Source organism: Pinus tabuliformis, chromosome X, assembly GCF_031772625.1.
Source record: "Pinus tabuliformis cultivar Carrire ecotype Pingquan chromosome X, CPIR1, whole genome shotgun sequence".
Lineage (NCBI taxonomy): Eukaryota > Viridiplantae > Streptophyta > Pinopsida > Pinales > Pinaceae > Pinus > Pinus tabuliformis.
The window spans coordinates 112307815-112327635 of record NC_142308.1 but is presented as its reverse complement, the minus strand read 5'-3'; the positions used below and the strand labels follow the sequence as shown (position 1 = coordinate 112327635).

Sequence of the window (19821 nt, the reverse complement as noted above, 5' to 3'; positions counted from 1 at the left end):
TTTCACAAATAAGGAAGGCATGCAAATATCAGGCGGTTCGTGGTCTTCCAGATATCAAAATTCCAGACAACACTATATGCAAATCATGTCAGTTTGGTAAACAAACCAGAACCAACTTCCCGGAGAAGGAAGGATCAGCCAGCAGGCCTCTTGAACTAGTCCATACAGATGTATGTGGTCCTTTCAGGACGAGGTCACCTCGAGGAGAAGAATACTTGATATTATTCATTGACGATTTCTCCAGGTTTGTTTGGTTAGGACTTTTGAAGCACAAAGATGAAGCATTCAAAAAATTCAAATCCTTCAAAGCCTTGGTTGAAAATGAATCAGGTTACAAAATTAAGTGCCTCAGGTCCGACAGAGGTGGGGAGTTTACCTCAAATGAATTTTTCGATTTCTGTGAAGAACATGGGATAAGAAGGGAATTCTCTATAGCTAGAACTCCTCAGCAAAATGGAGTGGTGGAAAGGATGAACAGAACAGTCCAACAAATGGCTCGTGCTATGCTTGATGAGTCCGAAACTCCCGCAACTTTCTGGGGTGAAGCTGCATATGCTTCGGATGTTATTCTCAATAAAACAAATGTCCGAGTGAACAGCACTCAAACTCCTCATGAACTCTGGTATGGTGAGACTCCTTCGGTAAAACACTTCAAAATCTTTGGGAGCAAATGCTATATTAAGAATACTGATGAGCAACTTGGAAAACTTGAACCTAGAGCAGATAAAGGCATTCTTCTTGGTTATTCTCCACACAGCAAAGCAGATAAGTGCTACAATAAAAGACTTGGAAGAATTGTTGACAACATTGATGTAGTGGTTGATGAAAAAGGATACATTCCTAGGCAAGTAAATCATGAAAATATCGAAGAATATGAAGACTACCCTCAAAGACAAAATGATGAAGAAGAAGAACCTCAAGAAGCACCAGAGGAACAGATAAGGGTAGAAGAGAAGACTCCATCTAGGTACGCTCAAAAGAATCATCCAGAATCTCAGATTTTGGGGCAAAAAGAAACAGGTGTACAAACAAGAAGAATAATTGCAGAAGCTTCAAGCTATTTGGCATTACTCTCATCCACTGAACCACAAAATGTAAACGAGGCATGCAAAGATGAATGTTGGGTCAAAGCAATGGAGGAAGAACTTGAGCAGATCGAAAATAACAACACTTGGGAGTTGGTTCCTAGACCAAAGGATAAGAATGTTATAGGGACAAAATGGGTCTTCAAAAATAAGTTGAACGAAAATGGGGAAGTAATTAGAAACAAGGCCAGACTTGTTTGTAAAGGGTATGCGCAGCAAGAAGGAATAGATTTTGAAGAAACTTTTGCTCCTGTTGCAAGACTTGAGGCCATCCGAATGTTCCTTGCTCTCTCAAGCTTTCAAAAGTTCAAAGTATTTCAAATGGACGTGAAATCAGCCTTTCTGAATGGAGACTTAGAAGAAGAAGTATACGTTGAGCAGCCAGATGGTTTCATTCTTGGAAATGATCCAAATCTTGTATGCAGATTGAAAAAGGCTCTCTATGGTCTTAAACAAGCTCCAAGGGCTTGGTACTATCATTTGGACAAATATCTTCATCAACAAGGTTTTTCAAAAGGATCAGCAGATAGCAATCTTTATATAAAAATTGAAAATGACAAATTGCTAATACTTGTTGTATATGTAGATGACATTATCTTTGGCAGCAATGAAGAATCCATGAGTCAAAGCTTTGCCTTGGTGATGCAGAAAGAATTCGAAATGTCCTTGCTTGGAGAATGGACATATTTTCTTGGTTTGCAAATCCAACAAAATGAAGGAGGGATCTTCTTGTCTCAAACCAAGTATCTCAAGCAGATTTTGAAGAAATATGGTATGGAAGAAGCAAAACCAGTATGTACACCCATGGTCACAGGATGTAACCTCAGTGCAAATGATGAATCAGCAGCAATGCATCAACCAACTTACAGATCTATGATTGGAAGTCTACTTTATTTGACAGGTACTCAACCAGACATCATGCATGCAGTGGGAATAGTTGGAAGATTTCAGGCAAATCCAAAGGAAACTCATCTTCAGGCAGTGAAGAGAATCTTCAAATATCTTCAAGGGACTCAAAACTATGGCTTATGGTATCCTAGAGATACAGATCTCACACTTCATGCTTATACGATGCAGATTGGGCCGGAAGCGTGGATGACAGGAAGAGCACAAGTGGTGGTGCATTCTTTATGGGTTCCAGATTAGTATCTTGGTTCAGCAAGAAACAGAGTTCGATTGCCTTGTCTACAGCTGAAGCAAAATATGTTGCTGCTGCATCTTGCTGCACTCAACTCCTTTGGATGATGCAGACCTTGCAGGATTTTCAAATCACTTGTACGCCACCCATCTCCATCTTATGTGATAATACAAGTGCAATCAGCATTTCAAAGAACCCAGTCATGCATTCAAAAACCAAGCACATACCAATCAAGTATCACTTTCTCTGGGAACAAGTGCTTGAACAAAAGGTCAAGTTGGAGTATGTTCCTTCTAAGGAACAGGTTGCTGATATACTCACCAAAGCATTTCCTAGGGAGACCTTTGAATACCTCAGGCAAAAGCTGGGGGTTGTTGATGCATCATCTTGTTGTTGAATCTATTCTGATTGTTGGTTGTACGCAAGGTTCATCTGAAGTATATGCGTACATGTGCTGGGTTGCGGATTGGTCAAATATCGAATGGCACAGGTTCAGGGGGAGCATATCATGCATTGTTGGCATTATGGAGGAAGTACAGAAGGAGATCATGGATGCTGGTCTGAATATTGCTGCAATACGTCTCTATCTCTTTCATGGTCATGGATTATGGTTCTTCTTTGCAGATCTGGTTTATAGTTAGGGGGAGCATGTTCTTAGGGGGAGCATAACCCTTTGCCCTTGATGTCAAAGGGGGACAGTGATTGGTTGTTGTTGCCATCAAGTCCAAAGGGGGAGATTGTTGGCATTATGATACATATGTTGTACTTGATGGCAACCCACTCATCTCAGATAATAAATTATAATGTAGAGAAAAGTTCACGCACTTATATGCAGAGAAAAGTTTACCTCATGTAGAGAAAATTTCACGCACTTTTATGCAGAGAAAAGTTTATTTCATGTAGAGAAAAGTTCATGCACTTTTATGCAGAGAAAAGTTTATTTCATGTAGAGAAAAGTTCACGCACTTTTATGCATAGAAAAGTTTATTTCATGTAGAGAAAAAGTTCACGCACTTTCATGCAAGGAAAAGCACGTATATGTTGGAGAACTTACCTTTGGTCCATGGTAGTTAGTCCTTGGTATTTGAACCTATGGTTTTGGACCATGGTACCTCGTCAAAAGTGTTGATCCCAAGTATTGGGTTCATGGTATTGGTTTATTATGGTTTTGGTCCGTGGTATTGCATGTAAAGAAAAAGTTCACGCACTTTCATGCAAGGAAAAGCACGTATATGTTGGAGAACTTACCTTTGGTCCATGGTAGTTAGTCCTTGGTATTTGAACCTATGGTTTTGGACCATGGTACCTCGTCAGAAGTGTTGATCCCAAGTATTGGGTTCGTGGTATTGGTTTATTATGGTTTTGGTCCGTGGTATTGCATCCAAAAGTGTTGATCTCACGCACTTTCATGGTTGGTTCATGGTATTAGTCCAACAGTTTTTTGATCCTATGGTTTTGGACCGTGGTATTGTGGAAGGCCTAAGACTATAAAAGAGGAAGGAGATCATCTGGCAAACTATCATCGAATGAATTGAATATCTAATAAGAGCTAGATCTGAAATATTTGTGATTGGGTTATGGTGCAGATTTGGATCTGAATGAAGGAGGAACCTTAGCGCATAAAGAAGGATAAGTTCTATTGATGGGTCATAATCTTTATGCTTGAATAATAGTATCTTTGTATGATTTTGATCTGTTATATGAGTCGCATGCTTGATCTATAAATCTAACAATCTGGGTAAATTAGTGTCTGAATATTTGAAAGAAGGAATTATCCTTTATAGATCTGCACGCAAGTTTCAGGTTGTTGAAGTAGCGTATATCTTTAAATTATGATCTAGCTGCCTCTGTCTATTGCTGCAGTATTCTGGGCTCAGAATTTGGTGTGTGGTTACTGTTACTGTGTTTTGGGTACAACTGTCAGAGAAGTGTTTACTTGATTCAGTGCTAATTGGGAAAAGGAGATTGTTTGATGCAGATATACTTGATGATTGATTGATGTTCATGGATCCAGTTTGAAAATTTATGAAAAGTGTAACTCCCTTCCAGGAGAGAGAGTTGTAGCTCTCTGCAGGTTGTAGCCTACATACTGGTAAAGGACTGCACCAGTACAAAATCATTGTAAAAGTAATTTCTAATTGAAAGAAGATAGAGACATATTGTAGCAGGTGGTTTTCACCCACATTGGGTTTCCACCTTATATCTAGTGTTATTTGGTGTGACTATCTGTTTTTCTTGTTCATGCTCATTATTTTATGGTACTGACATACAATAATTCAAAGTATAAATATATTGAAAAAGAATTAGATAATACTGATTCACCCCCCCTCTCAGTATTATTTCCAACACAGGGTCACTTGTTTTATTTCATGGTCTTCCTAAGAAGGCTTATGAAGGAAGTTGTGTAGCATTCTCATGGTTTTGATAAATTATCATTTGTTGCTGAGATGAACATGTATATGTAAATATTCTAACCTGAAAAAGGAGCAATTTCTTCTTTGTATATGCAAACTATAGCTGAACCAACAAAATCTAATTTTCAATATTGATTTGCATCAATTTCTTTTGGTCCAACCAGAAATTAAAATCCATCCCCTGCCACTGCAACAATAATACACCATATATCACCTTCCCATTAAAACTGAGAATGAGTTGCAAGTAAACTATGAGAACGCGGATGCCTCATAAGCATGGAGTTAAGTTTGATCCCTGAGTTTTTCTACAATCCTCAACTGTAGAAATATTGAAATTTTTAAGAAGACTCTGGAGATTTCATAAGCAGCTGAGTTGATAGAAGAGTTTGTTTGAGTCCCAATCATAGAGGTGTCTATATCAGTTATGTCAATGTCGAAGTAGAGCTGTTGAATACGGAATGTGGGTGTAAGTCCTCATCTCTGTCCAACTTATGTCAAAGCAAGGATGCTACATAGGAAGAAAGAATTGGTTAATTGGTTATGGATGATGGCATTTTTTCTAGAAAATGCAATACCTCCTTCATTGATGGTCTCTTTTGAGGGGAAGCAGAAGCATAATTCGAGGCAATGCGAATCTACATTTTTGACAAAGAAAAATCAATAGAAGTCAAAAACAATTATAGATCCAGAATTGAATCTCAACACAGAGGTGTGCCTTACTGTCTAGCATGTATGAGTGGATATCACAATAAGACTTTTCAGAACATTAGATACCTCAGTGTCAGACTTTTCTGACTTATTTTAAGTTTGATACATTATAAGTGCTAAATGCTTTTTCTATCCCTAGCGTCGCTTCTGATCCTAAAAGAATTCCACAGCGTTCTGATTTTTATTGAGAGCTGAGAAAGTGTTAAAACATGGGTACAAACTCATAACGTTAAAGAGGAGTATACTCTAAATATAAGATTTATCCCACGTGTCTATCTAGTCCTGTCAGCAAATCTAAAATAACTGATCTTACCATTGGTTTAGGAGCCTATAATACAATTGGATGGATATGAACTCAATTACATCTTAGAAAACATGGGAAGACAATCATATGGGTGGAAATGATAAACTTACATAAAGTTGAAAAAAGCGAATGCCTGGTCCAGTTGAAGCAACCTCTTCAACACTTGATGTAGCCCATGAAGAAAGCGTCTACAACAAATATGTCCAAGCCTCAATTTTTATCAACACAACAAACTATTTCAAAATCCAAAATCATTATAATTTCTTAAATCCTTAATAGCTAGAAGGAAATTAAAACATTCAGAAGATCGATCCCACAAAGAGAAGACCGATGCCCAAACCATTATAGTTCCAACAGCTCTTGCAGTAGCATACTCTCCTGTAAAAGATGATAGATTCACTTTCAGAAAATATATGCATCAAAATAGGATGTTAACTGTAATGCAATAATCTAATGCATACCTTTGGGATGAGCCATCTTTTGCATGGCAATTGTAGCAATCATAATAGGCATTGATATCTTGAATCCCAACACAGGCGTACTCAGATCCACCTTTGTTACATCAACCAATATACAGGGACGGAACCTGATACATACAACATCAACCAAAATCTTTGTAATAATGTCAATTCCCCTGATGCTTGTAATGAAAGAGGTGCCATAATGTTCAAAAGTTTGGCCCAAGACAGGGTGACTAAAATTGAAAATTAGAGCTATTCAATGTTTATCTAATCTGATTGCAGACATAAAGTTGGTGAAAAAATAGATACGGGACCTGAAGGTACATCTTTTTCAAATGACAATGTATTAGCTGAAGGTACAGTAGCTAAACAGGGGAGATTGTGGAATCCATAAGAAACTCTTAATATGCAAGCAATTGAAGGGCTATCTTTGTAAAAAAAATAAAAAACAACCATGCAGAAACAAATTGAACCATTTCACATCCTACTCATAAACTCAAACTAAACAATTTTTAGACCCGTTCCTTCTGTTAGTGGATATCACAATGAGACTTTTCAGAACATTAGATACCTCAGTGTCAGACAAGGGATGAACAAAGAGGAATCCCAGATAAAATGGAGACTTCTGACTTATTTTAAGTTTGATACATTATAGGTGCTAAATGTTTTTTCTAATCCTAGTGTCGCTTTTGATCCTAAAAGAATTCCACAATGTTCTGATGTTTATTGAGAGCTGAGAAAGTGTTAAAAAATGGGTACAAACTCATAACATTAAAGAGGAGTATACTCTAAATATAATATTTATAACACGTATCTACCTAGTCCTATCAGCAAATCTAAAATAGAATGAATTTTCACTACCTATTTCTAATGTCAGAATCCCTCCTCCCAAGTCGAGGTGTGTCCACAGTCAGTGCAATTTCCTTAAAACCAGCCCTCTCCGCTCTTCTAACAAGTTGTCCAACAACATTCCTATTCTTGTAAACCTGCCAGCAATGACATCTAAATTTTAACACCACTCATACATCCACATTTAGTAAACCCAATGCAATATAATTGATCTTACCATTGGTTTAGGAGCGTATAATACAATTGGATGGATATGAACTCAATTACATCTCAGAAAACATGGGAAGACAATCATATGGGTGGAAATGATAAACTTACATAAAGTTGAAAAAAGTGAATGCCTGGTCTAGTTGAAGCAACCTCTTCAACACTTGATGTAGCCCATGAAGAAAGCGTCTACAAAAAATATGTCCAAGCCTCAATTTTTATCAACACAACAAACTATTTCAAAATCCAAAATCATTATAATTTCTTAAATCCTTAATAGCTAGAAGGAAATTAAAACATTCAGAAGATCGATCCCACAAAGAGAAGACCGATGCCCAAACATTAAACACTGATGTCAATTTCTTAAACACAAGAGAAGGCATCTTGTAAGAAATTAAATAATATAAGGTGCAATAGAAGTATAGTTTGGACCTTAAAGATACTCACATTTGCAAAAGCCCTGCTCAACTTCTGTAGCAAGTTAACAAGTGCATGACTTTGAACAAGTTGCTTTCCAACACTATAAAAACCTTTGGTGGATGCTGTTACAGTCACCAACTTTCCATTGCAAAGCTTCACCTCAGGGGAAATGGCATGAGAAATATAAGAAATCTACAGAAGAAACAATTCAGTCCCTAGCCATTATGGAGGTGAAGCTCAAAATTAGTGCAAGATTGGATAAGAAGTGCTCACGTCTATAGAAATTTGCAAAAGCCCTGCTCAACTGCTGTAGCAAGTTGACAAGTGCATGACTTTGAACAAGTTGCTTTCCAACACTATAAAAACCTTTGGTGGATGCTGTTACAGTCACCAACTTTCCATTGCAAAGCTTCACCTGTATATCAGGGGAAATAGCATGAAAAATATAAGAAATCTACAGAAGAAACAATTCAGTTCCTAGCCATTATGGAGGTGAAGGTCAAAATTAGTGCAGGATTGGATAAGAAGCGCTCACGTCTATAGAAAAAAATCTCCAGGACGTTTGTCTTCAACAGATTGCCTTGTGGACTTCCTTATGATTGTACATCTCAATGTCATTAGTGACTAAAATACTATTCCTAATTCACATTTTTTTCCCTTCAAAGTTCTAACTCATAAGCTCCAAAGAAAATCAACAAATTAAATTTGGAAATGTGCACATTGTTTGCCATGCTTCACAGTTCAAAATTTTCTGGAATCTTTGCATTACAATCAAATAAAGAACCATAGTTTGATGGCTTGAAGAGTACATGGAAAATCTTTCAACATCATATCCATATTTGTATGGGATATATGCATTCTCGTAATATTTCTATTATACACAAGGTTGAAAACTACTACTTTCAAATTATAAAAAATTGCAGGGAACGGTATACTAATGTTGGATAGGAGGCAAGAGATGTGAGAACGAGAAAAATTCATAGAACTGGCCAAGTTTAGAGGGAGGACACATTCCTGTCATATCCCATTTATCTGTGGCCTCTTTGGTAGCAACCATAGTTGCCATGGCCTCAGATTTCCCCTCTTTCAAGGATTTGTTTCTTCCTTCACCCTTAGAAGAATGTTGGTTTGAGTTCTACTCTCCATCATTTTCCTTTTCACTAGCCTCAACCTTACCTTCAACTTTTTGAAAGGTCTTTGGTTTATTGTCTTTTCCATCCTTGTTTGCTTCTTTTCTTTCTTTATTGCTAGGTAAGATTTCTTTAGAGCAACATCGTTGTTTTGTTCAGCCACATTCTTTATCATTGAGTGAGCTGATTCTTTTCCACCTCCCTGCCCAGACCCAGGTTCCCCTTGCTTTCCTGAAGAACCAAAGCATGTTGTACAGGCAACAATGTCCAGTAATCTTCTGATGTGTGCAACTGCATGCTCTTCAGTGTAGTCCTCTACAAAGGAAAAATAAATGAAAATCATATATAGAGTATTATGCAAACTTTGAGTATAAACAATGCATATTCTTCTTTGCATATATATTTGAAGCACGTATGCAAGTAGAAATTCATTTTAGATCACTTAAAGAAACAAGAGAACAATTTTCTAATATTATGATTTAACATTATTTTTGACCCCTTTTCAAGATAAAACATTTATATTTTAAAGAAAGGCAAGACAAAATTTCTAGCTATCTCCCCTGGCTTGTTCAGATGGGGGAGCAGAGTTATTGGTTACCTTCTTCAATAGTAAGGGCACAGGGCTTCAAGGTTGCAACATCTGATGAATCCCTCAACCTGTTGCCATGAACCTGGTATAATTCAAGTTTTTACCAAGTCATGGATATTTCAAGAAAACTAAGAGGGTCAATGTTGCCATGGTCACACTTAAGCTTTACAAACTAATAATAGAACCAGTTTCATTGTACATGGCTATTTCTATCTTGACACGAACACCTGTGTTGTTAATGCAAGTAGGGTCATACCACATGATATCCTGAACAAAGCCAGTCAATTGCAATCCACCAGCCTGTCAAACAATCCCATTATTTAATGAGCTTCTGAACTACTGATTTTCTTACCTCATGGGATAAAGAATAGTTGGTCAGATGGCATGTCTCCACATTCACAGCTAATAATCGGCATAAATCAAGAATAAGGTCTATGGAAATTCCCTGTTTCCATAAAACAAACATATATTAAAATCTACTGTCGAACCAAACATAACTATCCATAGGTCTGGATGCTGCAAGATTGGATTATATTCATCATAATTCTTAAAGTTGGATCGAACATCTATGACAAGACTTATGTTACCACCTACTGTCATAAGCACTGGATAATATTTTTATGAGATAGCATACCTTTAAAATAACTTGAGAATCATCTGGAGTGTTCAACTATGACGCCTCGCATAGTAGGCAGGACTGCAAGCAACAAACGATACCATATAGTCATTGGTTGCCACCCTAACAATTTCTTATTTTTAAAAGCAAACGGAGACCTCATATTTGTATTGATATAAAAGTACTAAGATCAGATGAACTTGTGAATAGCCAAGAAGCTGCCCACAGCTGGTCTTTGCCTTTTCAACAAATTAATCACATCGAGATCAGAGAGAACAACCATCGAAACGTAATGACAGGGCATCGGAGAGTAACCACAACAGTATAAGAACATCTAATATTACCATATAAAAGACATTTCACAAGGACAATTTACGAAGATGAGTAAAGAGAGATTATGAATCAAAGAGTTTTGACTCAGACAAGGAGTAGGCAATTTTGGTGAAAATTGAGCCTTTGGAAGCTGAAAAAAGTTTATGAATTAAAAATTTTTGACTCAGACAAGAATCAGGAAATTTTGGTGAAAAGTGAGCACCTATGTTGTTAATGCAAGTAGGGTCATACCACATGATATCCTGAACAGAACCAGTCAATTGCAATCCACCAGCCTGTCAAGCAATCCCATCATTTAATGAGCTTCTGAACTACTGATTTTCTTACCTCATGTGATAAAGAATAGTTGGTCAGATGGCATGTCTCCACATTCACAGATAATAATCGGCATAAATCAAGAATATGGTCTGTGGAAATTCCATGTTTCCATAAAACAAACATATATTAAAATCTATTGTCGAACCAAACATAACTATCCATAGATCTCGATGCTACAAGATTGGATTATATTCATCATAATTCTTAAAGCTGGATCCAACATCTATGACAAGACTTATGTTACCACCTACTGTCATAAGCACTGGATAATATTTTTTATGAGATAGCGTACCTTTAAAATAACTTGAGAATCATCTGGAGTGTTCAACTGTGACGTCTAGCACAGTAGGCAGGACTGCAAGCAACAAACGATACCATATAGTCATTGGTTGCCACCCTAACAATTTCTTATTTTTAAAAGAAAACGGAGACCTCCTATTTGTATTGATATAAAAGTACTAAGATCAGATGAACTTGTGAATAGCCAAGAAGCTGCCCACAACTAGTCTTTGCCTTTTCAACCAATTAATCACATCGAGATCAGAGAGAACAACCACCGAAACGTAATGACAGGGCATCGAATAGTAACCACAATAGTATAAGAACTTCTAATATTACCATATAAAAGACATTTCACAAGGACACTTTATGAAGATGAGTAAAGAGAGATTATGAATCAAAGAGTTTTGACTCGGACAACGAGCAGGCAACTTTGGTGAAAATTGAGCCTTTGGAAGCTGAAAAAAGTTTATGAATTAAAAAGCTTTGACTCAGACAAGAATCAGGCAATTTTGGTTAAAAGTGAGCTTTTGGAAGCCGACGTACAAATGGTAGCGATAAATCCCTTGCTAGGGGTGGACTGAGTTAAAAGAAAAAGAAAAAAACAACCAGGATTAAGAACTTCTTTGTAAAGTGGATATTTTTGAATACCTAAAAGAGTATCTATTTGTATTTATTACATACCCTTGAAGAATGTGATTTCCATTCTTTTCTATTTAGGCTGTACTACATATTTTTTTTAAATGATATCTGTTCCTTTTTGTCAAATAGAGGATTTGCAATACTTTTCCTTGAAAAAGGATAAAGGAAACCACTCAGGTTGTAGAACTCCATCATTTTTTTATCAGTAACTGTACATTGATGTATGACACAAAAAAATTTGACTCCTAAAGATGAAAAGACAAAATTTTAGGTGTTTAAAAGCAATTGTTTTGCAAGCTTTATGTGCAATCTCTTACTTGAAAGGGATTGGCGTTAATGAGATAGACAATGAGCATGTTGAGATAGCAAACTTGTTGGTGAGATGGATATTTCTATCAGATCTCCAGCTCATTGGTCATTCATCATTTAGGGAACATCCAGCTAATTGGGAGTACATCAATTGGAGCATTGGGGGTTGTTTGCGAATCATATATAGAGCTCCAACAAATGGCATTGGAGCTTTCATCTTTGGGAAACCTTGGTGAATTATATATGAAGCTCCAAATATTGCCAATTATATCAACTATCCATCTAGCAGCTAATGTTACTATTGTGCGAATTTGTTTGTTCGTAAGTAATGTACCAAAAGATGAGACTGTGAGAAGGAGAATCGGGTGTCTTCTTTATGGCTTCCTACATGAGCTAGTCATGGATATAATGAATACTCTCCTCTCACTTCCTGGTATACATCCTTGCCTCTTGTGTTATCTCCACTTGCATCCAATCCTCAAAATTTCGAGCATAATGCATAAGTGATTAAATAAAGAAAGCATCATAAAGAAGCAAAGAGTGAAGGCAAAGGTGGATTATTTTGGCAATAGTAAACGAGGCAATGCCTGTCTTTGAAATATTTTAAGGAAATTATAGATGAATTTTAAAATAAATATCAACAGTATTTTCAATCTGTAAAATTAATGAATGAAACATCACTGGTTTTAGATGCTCTGTTTTTTCAATTAAGTGCAAGTATTCTTAAAGACAACCATTTTAGTAGCTAGCTTCTAGCTGTTTGAAGCTCAAATATTATAAATTCTCTGTAACTAAATATTTTCATCATGAAAACCCCAGTTTGAGAGGACCTTTTGAAATACCTTAAGAGTTATCCTTTTTTGCAGTCAGATTGAAAGAGAATGTTCACCTCACTATTGTAATTTTCCTGTTGAGACAAAGTGGAAAGATGATCCTTCCTTCTACCAGTAATTACGGTCAAGCCACACAGTGTGTGGAATACCTAATTGTTGTAAGCTAGTAGCTTAAATAATAAACATATTGAGGATAAAACAACAATGTTTAAAAATTGATCAAATTAGCAAAAGTGAGATGCACATCAAGCATAGGATAATATGTGCAAAACAAACAAAATGCAGAAACTTTCTGTGAAATCTAAAATGCAAGCAACAACTAAAGTTTCCAGAGCTTAATGAAAATGGAAACAAGAATGACATGAAATATATATATATATATATATATAACTTTAAGCCAATAAAATAAACTTAACACTTGGATTTCAGCATTCTGAATCGATGCATGAAAACCCCAAGTGGTTTATCAGACACTGCTACATCACATATCGAAGAAAATTAGAAAATTTAAATTCAATATGACCATCGTAAAAATCACTCTAAGCATCCATGGCATATTTCACTCCAAAAAAACATTTGTTTCGAGTCCATTACATTAAAATGTTTTCATAAATTTTCCTATGTATAGCAAATTTAAGCGAAAAATAAAATTATTACCTGCAGAATTACATTAACATCTGATATTATGGCCTTGACAAGGCCTAAATTTAAGATCCCCCAACTTGCAGAATAACATTAATATCTGAAATTCTGGCCTTACTTGACAAGGCCTAATTTCAAGATCCCCTAGGAGGTGTGAGGCCACGAATTCTCCTTGGCCTTCATCAGTAACACCCTTGTCCAAGCAATCCACCCCTCCCATGACATCCTCTTGTCCCAAGTTGTACCCCACTCTAACATTAGCCTCAGCCCTATCTCTGCTTCCTTATCTACTTCATCATATCTCCCCTGGGAATTGTATATCTGAGTAAGAACAACACAGGGCTCTCTTATGAAAGGATTAAGCTCATAGGCTTTTGCAAGAAGGGTCTCTGCCTTCTCATGGGTCTTCTCCCCAGGGGGCATACAAACAACTTCCTAATAGAAATCTCTGGCAGTCACCTGATCTGATTGAAATAGAACAGCTCTGCAGTGATCAAACACGGGGGATCACAAGCTCTATTTCTTCAAAACCCCTCTTCTTCTTCTCTTCTTCGTTCTTCTGATTCCTTTCTTCCCTCTGGAGCAGTTTCTCCTCCCTCACAATTACAGTATAGAGAGCTCCCATTCGAGAAATGGAATTCATCCAAAGCCCAAGCTTACCATCTTTCAAATTATAAAAAATTGCAGGGAACTGTATACTAACATTGAATAGGAGGCAAGAGATGTGAGAATGAGAATAATTCATAGAACTGGCCAAGTTTAGAGGGAGGACACATTCCTGTCATATCCCCTTTATCTGTGGCCCCTTTGGTAGCAACCATAGCTGCCATGGCCTCAGATTTCCCCTCTTTCGAGGATTTGTTTCTTCCTTCACCCTTGGAAGAATGTTGGTTTGAGTTCTCCTCTCCATCATTTTCCTTTTCACTAGCCTCAACCTTACCTTCAACTTTTGAAAGGTCTCTGGTTTATTGTCTTTTCCATCCTTGTTTGCTTCTTTTCTTTCTTTATTGCTAGGTAAGATTTCTTTAGAGCAACATCATTGTTTTGTTCAGCCGCATTCTCTGTCATTGAGTGAGCTGATTCTTTTCCACCTCCCTGCCCAGACCCAGGTTCCCCTTGCTTTCCTGAAGAACCAAAGCATGTTGTACATGCAACAATGTCCAGTAATCTTCTAATGTGTGCAACTGCATGCTCTTCAGTGTAGTCCTCTACAAAGGAAAAATAAATGAAAGTCATATATAGAGTATTATGCAAACTTTGAGTATAAACAATGCATGTTCTTCTTTGCATATATATTTGAAGCACGTATGCAAGTAGAAATTAAATTTAGATCACTTCAAGAAACAAGAGAACAATTTTCTAATATTATGATTTAACATTATTTCTGACCCCTTTTCAAGATAAAAACATTTATATTTTAAAGAAAGGCAAGACAAAATTTCTAGCTATCTACCCTGACTTGTTTATATGGGGGAGCAAAGTTATTGGTTACCTTCTACAATAGTAAGGGCACAGGGCTTCAAGGTTGCAACATCTGATGAATCCCTCAACCTGTTGCCACGAACCTGGTATAATTCAAGTTTTTACCAAGTCATGGATACTTCAAGAAAACTAAGATGGCCAATGTTGCCATGGTCACACTTAAGATTTACAAACTAATAATAGAACCAGTTTCATTGTACATGGTTATTTCTATCTTGACATGAACACCTATGTTGTTAATGCAAGTAGGGTCATACCACATGATATCCTGAACAGAACCAGCAATTGCAATCCACCAGCTTGTCAAACAATCCCATTATTTAATGAGCTTCTCATCTACTGATTTTCTTACCTCATGGGATAAAGAATAGTTGGTCAGATGGCATGTCTCCACATTCATAGCTAATAATCAGCATAAATCAAGAATACGGTCTGTGGAAATTCCCTGTTTCCATAAAACAAACATATATTAAAATCTACTGTCGAACCAAACATAACTATCCATAAATCTAGATCCTGCAAGCTTGGATTATATTCATCATAATTCTTAAAGCTGGATCGAACATCTATGACAAGACTTATGTTACCATCTACCGTCATAAGCACTGGATAATATTTTTTATGAGATAGCGTACCTTTAAAATAACTTGAGAATCATCTGGAGTGTTCAATTGTGACGTCTAGCACAGTAGGCAGGACTGCAAGCAACAAACGATACCATATAGTCATTGGTTGCCACCCTAACAATTTCTTATTTTTAAAAGCAAAAAGAGACCTCATAGTTGTATTGATATAAAAGTACTAAGATCAGATGAACTTGTAAATAGCCAAGAAGCTGCCCACAGCCGGTCTTTGCCTTTTCAACCAATTAATCACATCGAGATCAGAGAGAACAACCACCGAAACATAATGACAGGGCATGGGAGAGTAACCACAATAGTATAAGAACATCTAATATTACCATATAAAAGACATTTCATAAGGACACTTTATGAAGATGAGTAAAGAGAGATTATGAATCAAAGAGTTTTGACTCGGACAAGGAGTAGGCAATTTTGGTGAAAATTGAGCCTTTGGAACTTGTAAAAAGTTAATGAATTAAAAAGCTTTGACTCAAATAAGAATCAGGCAATTTTGGTGAAAAGTGAGCTTTTGGAAGCCGACTTACAGATGGTAGCTATAAATCCCTTGCCAGGGGTGGACTGAGTTAAAACAAAAAGAAAAAAACAACAATAGGATTGAGAATTTCTTTGTAAAGTGGATATTTTTGAATACCTAAAAGAGTATCTATTTGTATTTACTACATACCCTTGAAGAATGTGATTTCCATTCTTTTTTATTTAGGTTGTACTACATATTTTTTTTAAATGATATCTGTTCCTTTTTGTCAAATAGAGGATTTGCAATACTTTTCCTTGAAAAAGGAAAAAGGAAACCACTCAGGTTGTAGAACACCATCATTTTTTTATCAGTAACTGTACATTGATGTATGACATAAAAAAATTTGACTCCTAAAGATGAACAGACAAAATTTTAGATGTTTGAAAGCAGTTGTTTTGCAAGCTTTATGTGCAATCTCTCACTTGAAAGGGATTGGCATTAATGAGGTAGAAAATGAGCATGTTGAGATAGAAAACTTGTTGGTGAGACGGATATTTCTGTCAGATCTCTAGCTCATTGGTCGTTCATCATTTAGGGAACATCCAGCTAATTGGGAGTACATCAATTGGAGCATTGGGGGCTATTTCTAAATCATATATAGAGCTCCAACAAATGGCATTGGAGCTTTCATCTTGGGGTAGCCTTGGTGAATTATACATGAAGCTCCAAATATTGCCAATTATATCAACTATCCATCTAGCAGCTAATGTTACTATTGTGCGAAGAAAATTGTTCGCTTGTTCGTAAGTAATGTACCAAGAGATTAGAGAGATGAGACCATGAGAAGGAGAATCGGGTGTCTTATTTATGGCTTCCTACATGGGCTAGCCATGGATATAATGAATCTTCTCCTCTCACTTCCTGGTATACGTCCTTGCCTCTTGTGTTATCTCCACTTGCATTCAATCCTCAAAATTTCCAGCAGAATGCATAAGTGATTAAATAAAGAAAGCATCATCAAGAAGCAAAGAGTGAAGGCAAAGGTGGATTATTTTGGCAATAGTAAAAGGGGCAATGCCTGTCTTTGAAATATTTTAAGGAAATTATAGATGAATTTTAAAATAAATATCAGCAGTATTTTCAATCTGTAAAATTAATGAATGAAACATCACTGGTTTTAGATGTTCTGTTTTTTCAATTAAGTGCAAGTATTCTTAAAGACAACCATTTTAGTAGCTGGCTTCTAGCTGTTTGAAGCTCAAATACTATAAATCCTATGTAACTAAAGATTTTCATCATGAAAACCCCAGTTTGAGAGGACCTTTTGAAATGCCTTAAGTGTTATCCTTTTTTGCAGTCAGATTGAAAGAGAATGTTCACCTTAATATTGTAATTTTCCTGTTGAGACAAAGTGGAAAGATGATCCTTCCTTCTACCAGTAAACAAGCCACACAGTGTGTGGAATACCTAATTGTTGTAAGCTAGTAGCTTAAATAATAAACATATTAAGGATAAAACAGCGATGTTTAAAAATTGATCAAATTAGCAAAAGTGAGATGCACATCAAGCATAGGATAATATGTGCAAAACAAACAAAATGCAGAAACTTTCTGTGAAATCTAAAATGCAAGCAACAACTAAAGTTTCCAGAGCTTAATGAAAATGGAAACAAGAATGACATGAAATACATATATAACTTTGAGCCAATAAAATAAACTTAACACTTGGATTTCAGCATTCTGAATCGATGCATGAAAACCCCAAGTGGTTTATCAGACACTGCTACATCACATATCGAAGAAAATTAGAAAATTTAAATTCAATATGACCATCGTAAAAATCACTCTAAGCATCCATGGCATATTTCACTCCAAACAAACATTTGTTTCGAGTCCATTACATTAAAATGTTTTCATAAATTTTACTATGTAACAGCAAATTTAAGCGAAAAATAAAATTATTACCTGCAGAATTACATTAATATCTGATATTCTGGCCTTGACAAGGCCTAAATTTAAGATCCCCCAACCTGCAGAATAACATTAATATCTGAAATTCTGGCCTTACTTGACAAGGCCTAAATTCAAGATCCCCCAGGAGGTGTGAGGCCACGATTTCTCCTTGGCCTTCATCAGTAACACCCTTGTCCAAGCAATCCACCCCTCCCATGACATCCTCTTGTCCCAAGTTGTACCGCACTCTAACATTAGCCTCAACCCTGTCTCTGCTTCCTTATCTACTTCATCATATCTCCCCTGGGAATTGTATATCTGAGTAAGAACAACACGAGACTCTCCTGTGAAAGGATTAAGCTCACAGGCTTTTGCAAGAAGGGTCTCCGCCTTCTCATGGGTCTTCTCCCCAGGGGGCATACAAACAGCTTCCCAATAGAAATCTCTGGCAGTCACCTGATCTGATGGAAATAGAACAGCTCTGCAGTGACCAAACATGGGGGATCACAAGCTCTATTTCTTCAAAACCCCTCTTCTTCTTCTCTTCTTCGTTGATATCCTGAACAGAACCAGTCAATTGCAATACACCAGCCTGTCAAACAATCCCATTATTTAATGAGCTTCTGATCTACTGATTTTCTTACCTCATGGGATAAAGAATAGTTGGTCAGATGGCATGTCTCCACATTCACAGCTAATAATCGGCATAAATCAAGAATACGATCTGTGGAAATTCCCTGTTTCCATAAAACAAACATATATTAAAATCTACTATCGAACCAAACATAACTATCCATAGATCTGGATGCTGCAAGATTGGATTATATTCATCATAATTCTTAAAGCTGGATCAAACATATATGACAAGACTTATGTTACCACCTACCGTCATAAGCACTGGATAATATTTTTTATGAGATAACGTACCTTTAAAATAACTTGAGAATCATCTGGAGTGTTCAACTGTGACGTCTAGCATAGTAGGCAGGACTGCAAGCAACAAACGATACCATATAGTCATTGGTTGCCACCCTAACAATTTATTATTTTTAAAAGCAAACGGAGACCTCATATTTGTATTGATATAAAAGTACTAAGATCAGATGAACTTGTGAATAGCCAAGAAGCTACCCATAGCTGGTCTTTGCCTTTTCAACCAATTAATCACATCGAGATCAGAGAGAACAACCACCGAAACGTAATGACAGGGCATGGGAGAGTAACCACAACAGTATAAGAACATCTAATATTACCATATAAAAGACATTTCATAAGGACACTTTATGAAGATGAGTAAAGAGAGAATATGAATCAAAGAGTTTTGACTTGGACAAGGAGTAGGCAATTTTGGTGAAAATTGAGCCTTTGGAAGCTGAAAAAAGTTAATGAATTAAAAAGCTTTCACTCAGACAAGAATCAGGCAATTTTGGTTAAAAGTGAGCTTTTGGAAGCCGACTTACAGATGGTAGCTATAAATCCCTTGCCAGGGGTGGACTGAGTTAAAAGAAAAAGAAAAAAACAACAATAGGATTGAGAATTTCTTTGTAAAGTGGATATTTTTGAATACCTAAAAGAGTATCTATTTGTATTTACTACATACCCTTGAAGAATGTGATTTCCATTCTTTTTTATTTAGGTTGTACTACATATTTTTTTTAAATGATATCTATTCCTTTTTGTCAAATAGAGGATTTGCAATACTTTTACTTGAAAAAGGAAAAAGGAAACCACTCAGGTTGTAGAACACCATCATTTTTTTATCAGTAACTGTACATTGATGTATGACATAAAAAAATTTGACTCCTAAAGATGAACAAACAAAATTTTAGATGTTTGAAAGCAGTTGTTTTGCAAGCTTTATGTGCAATCTCTCACTTGAAAGGGATTGGCATTAATGAGATATACAATGAGCATGTTGATATAGCAAACTTGTTGGTGAGACGGATATTTCTGTCAGATCTCCAGCTTATTGGTCATTCATCATTTAGGGAACATCCAGCTAATTGGGA

General features: G+C 36.4%; 1 protein-coding gene across 1 annotated transcript; it reads right to left on the bottom strand.

The window, feature by feature from the left end:
* Nucleotides 1-13749: 13749 nt before the first annotated feature.
* LOC149138682 (protein REDUCED CHLOROPLAST COVERAGE 1-like) lies at nucleotides 13750-15431 on the bottom strand. The gene is made up of 4 exons (XM_089449997.1): nucleotides 15395-15431; nucleotides 15112-15204; nucleotides 14770-14842; nucleotides 13750-14485 (listed from the first exon to the last, which is right to left on the bottom strand). The coding sequence occupies exons 2-4, from the start codon at nucleotides 15157-15159 to the stop codon at nucleotides 14220-14222; spliced, it is 387 nt and encodes a 128-aa protein (XP_089306123.1). The 5' UTR covers nucleotides 15160-15204; nucleotides 15395-15431; the 3' UTR covers nucleotides 13750-14219.
* Nucleotides 15432-19821: the final 4390 nt, after the last annotated feature.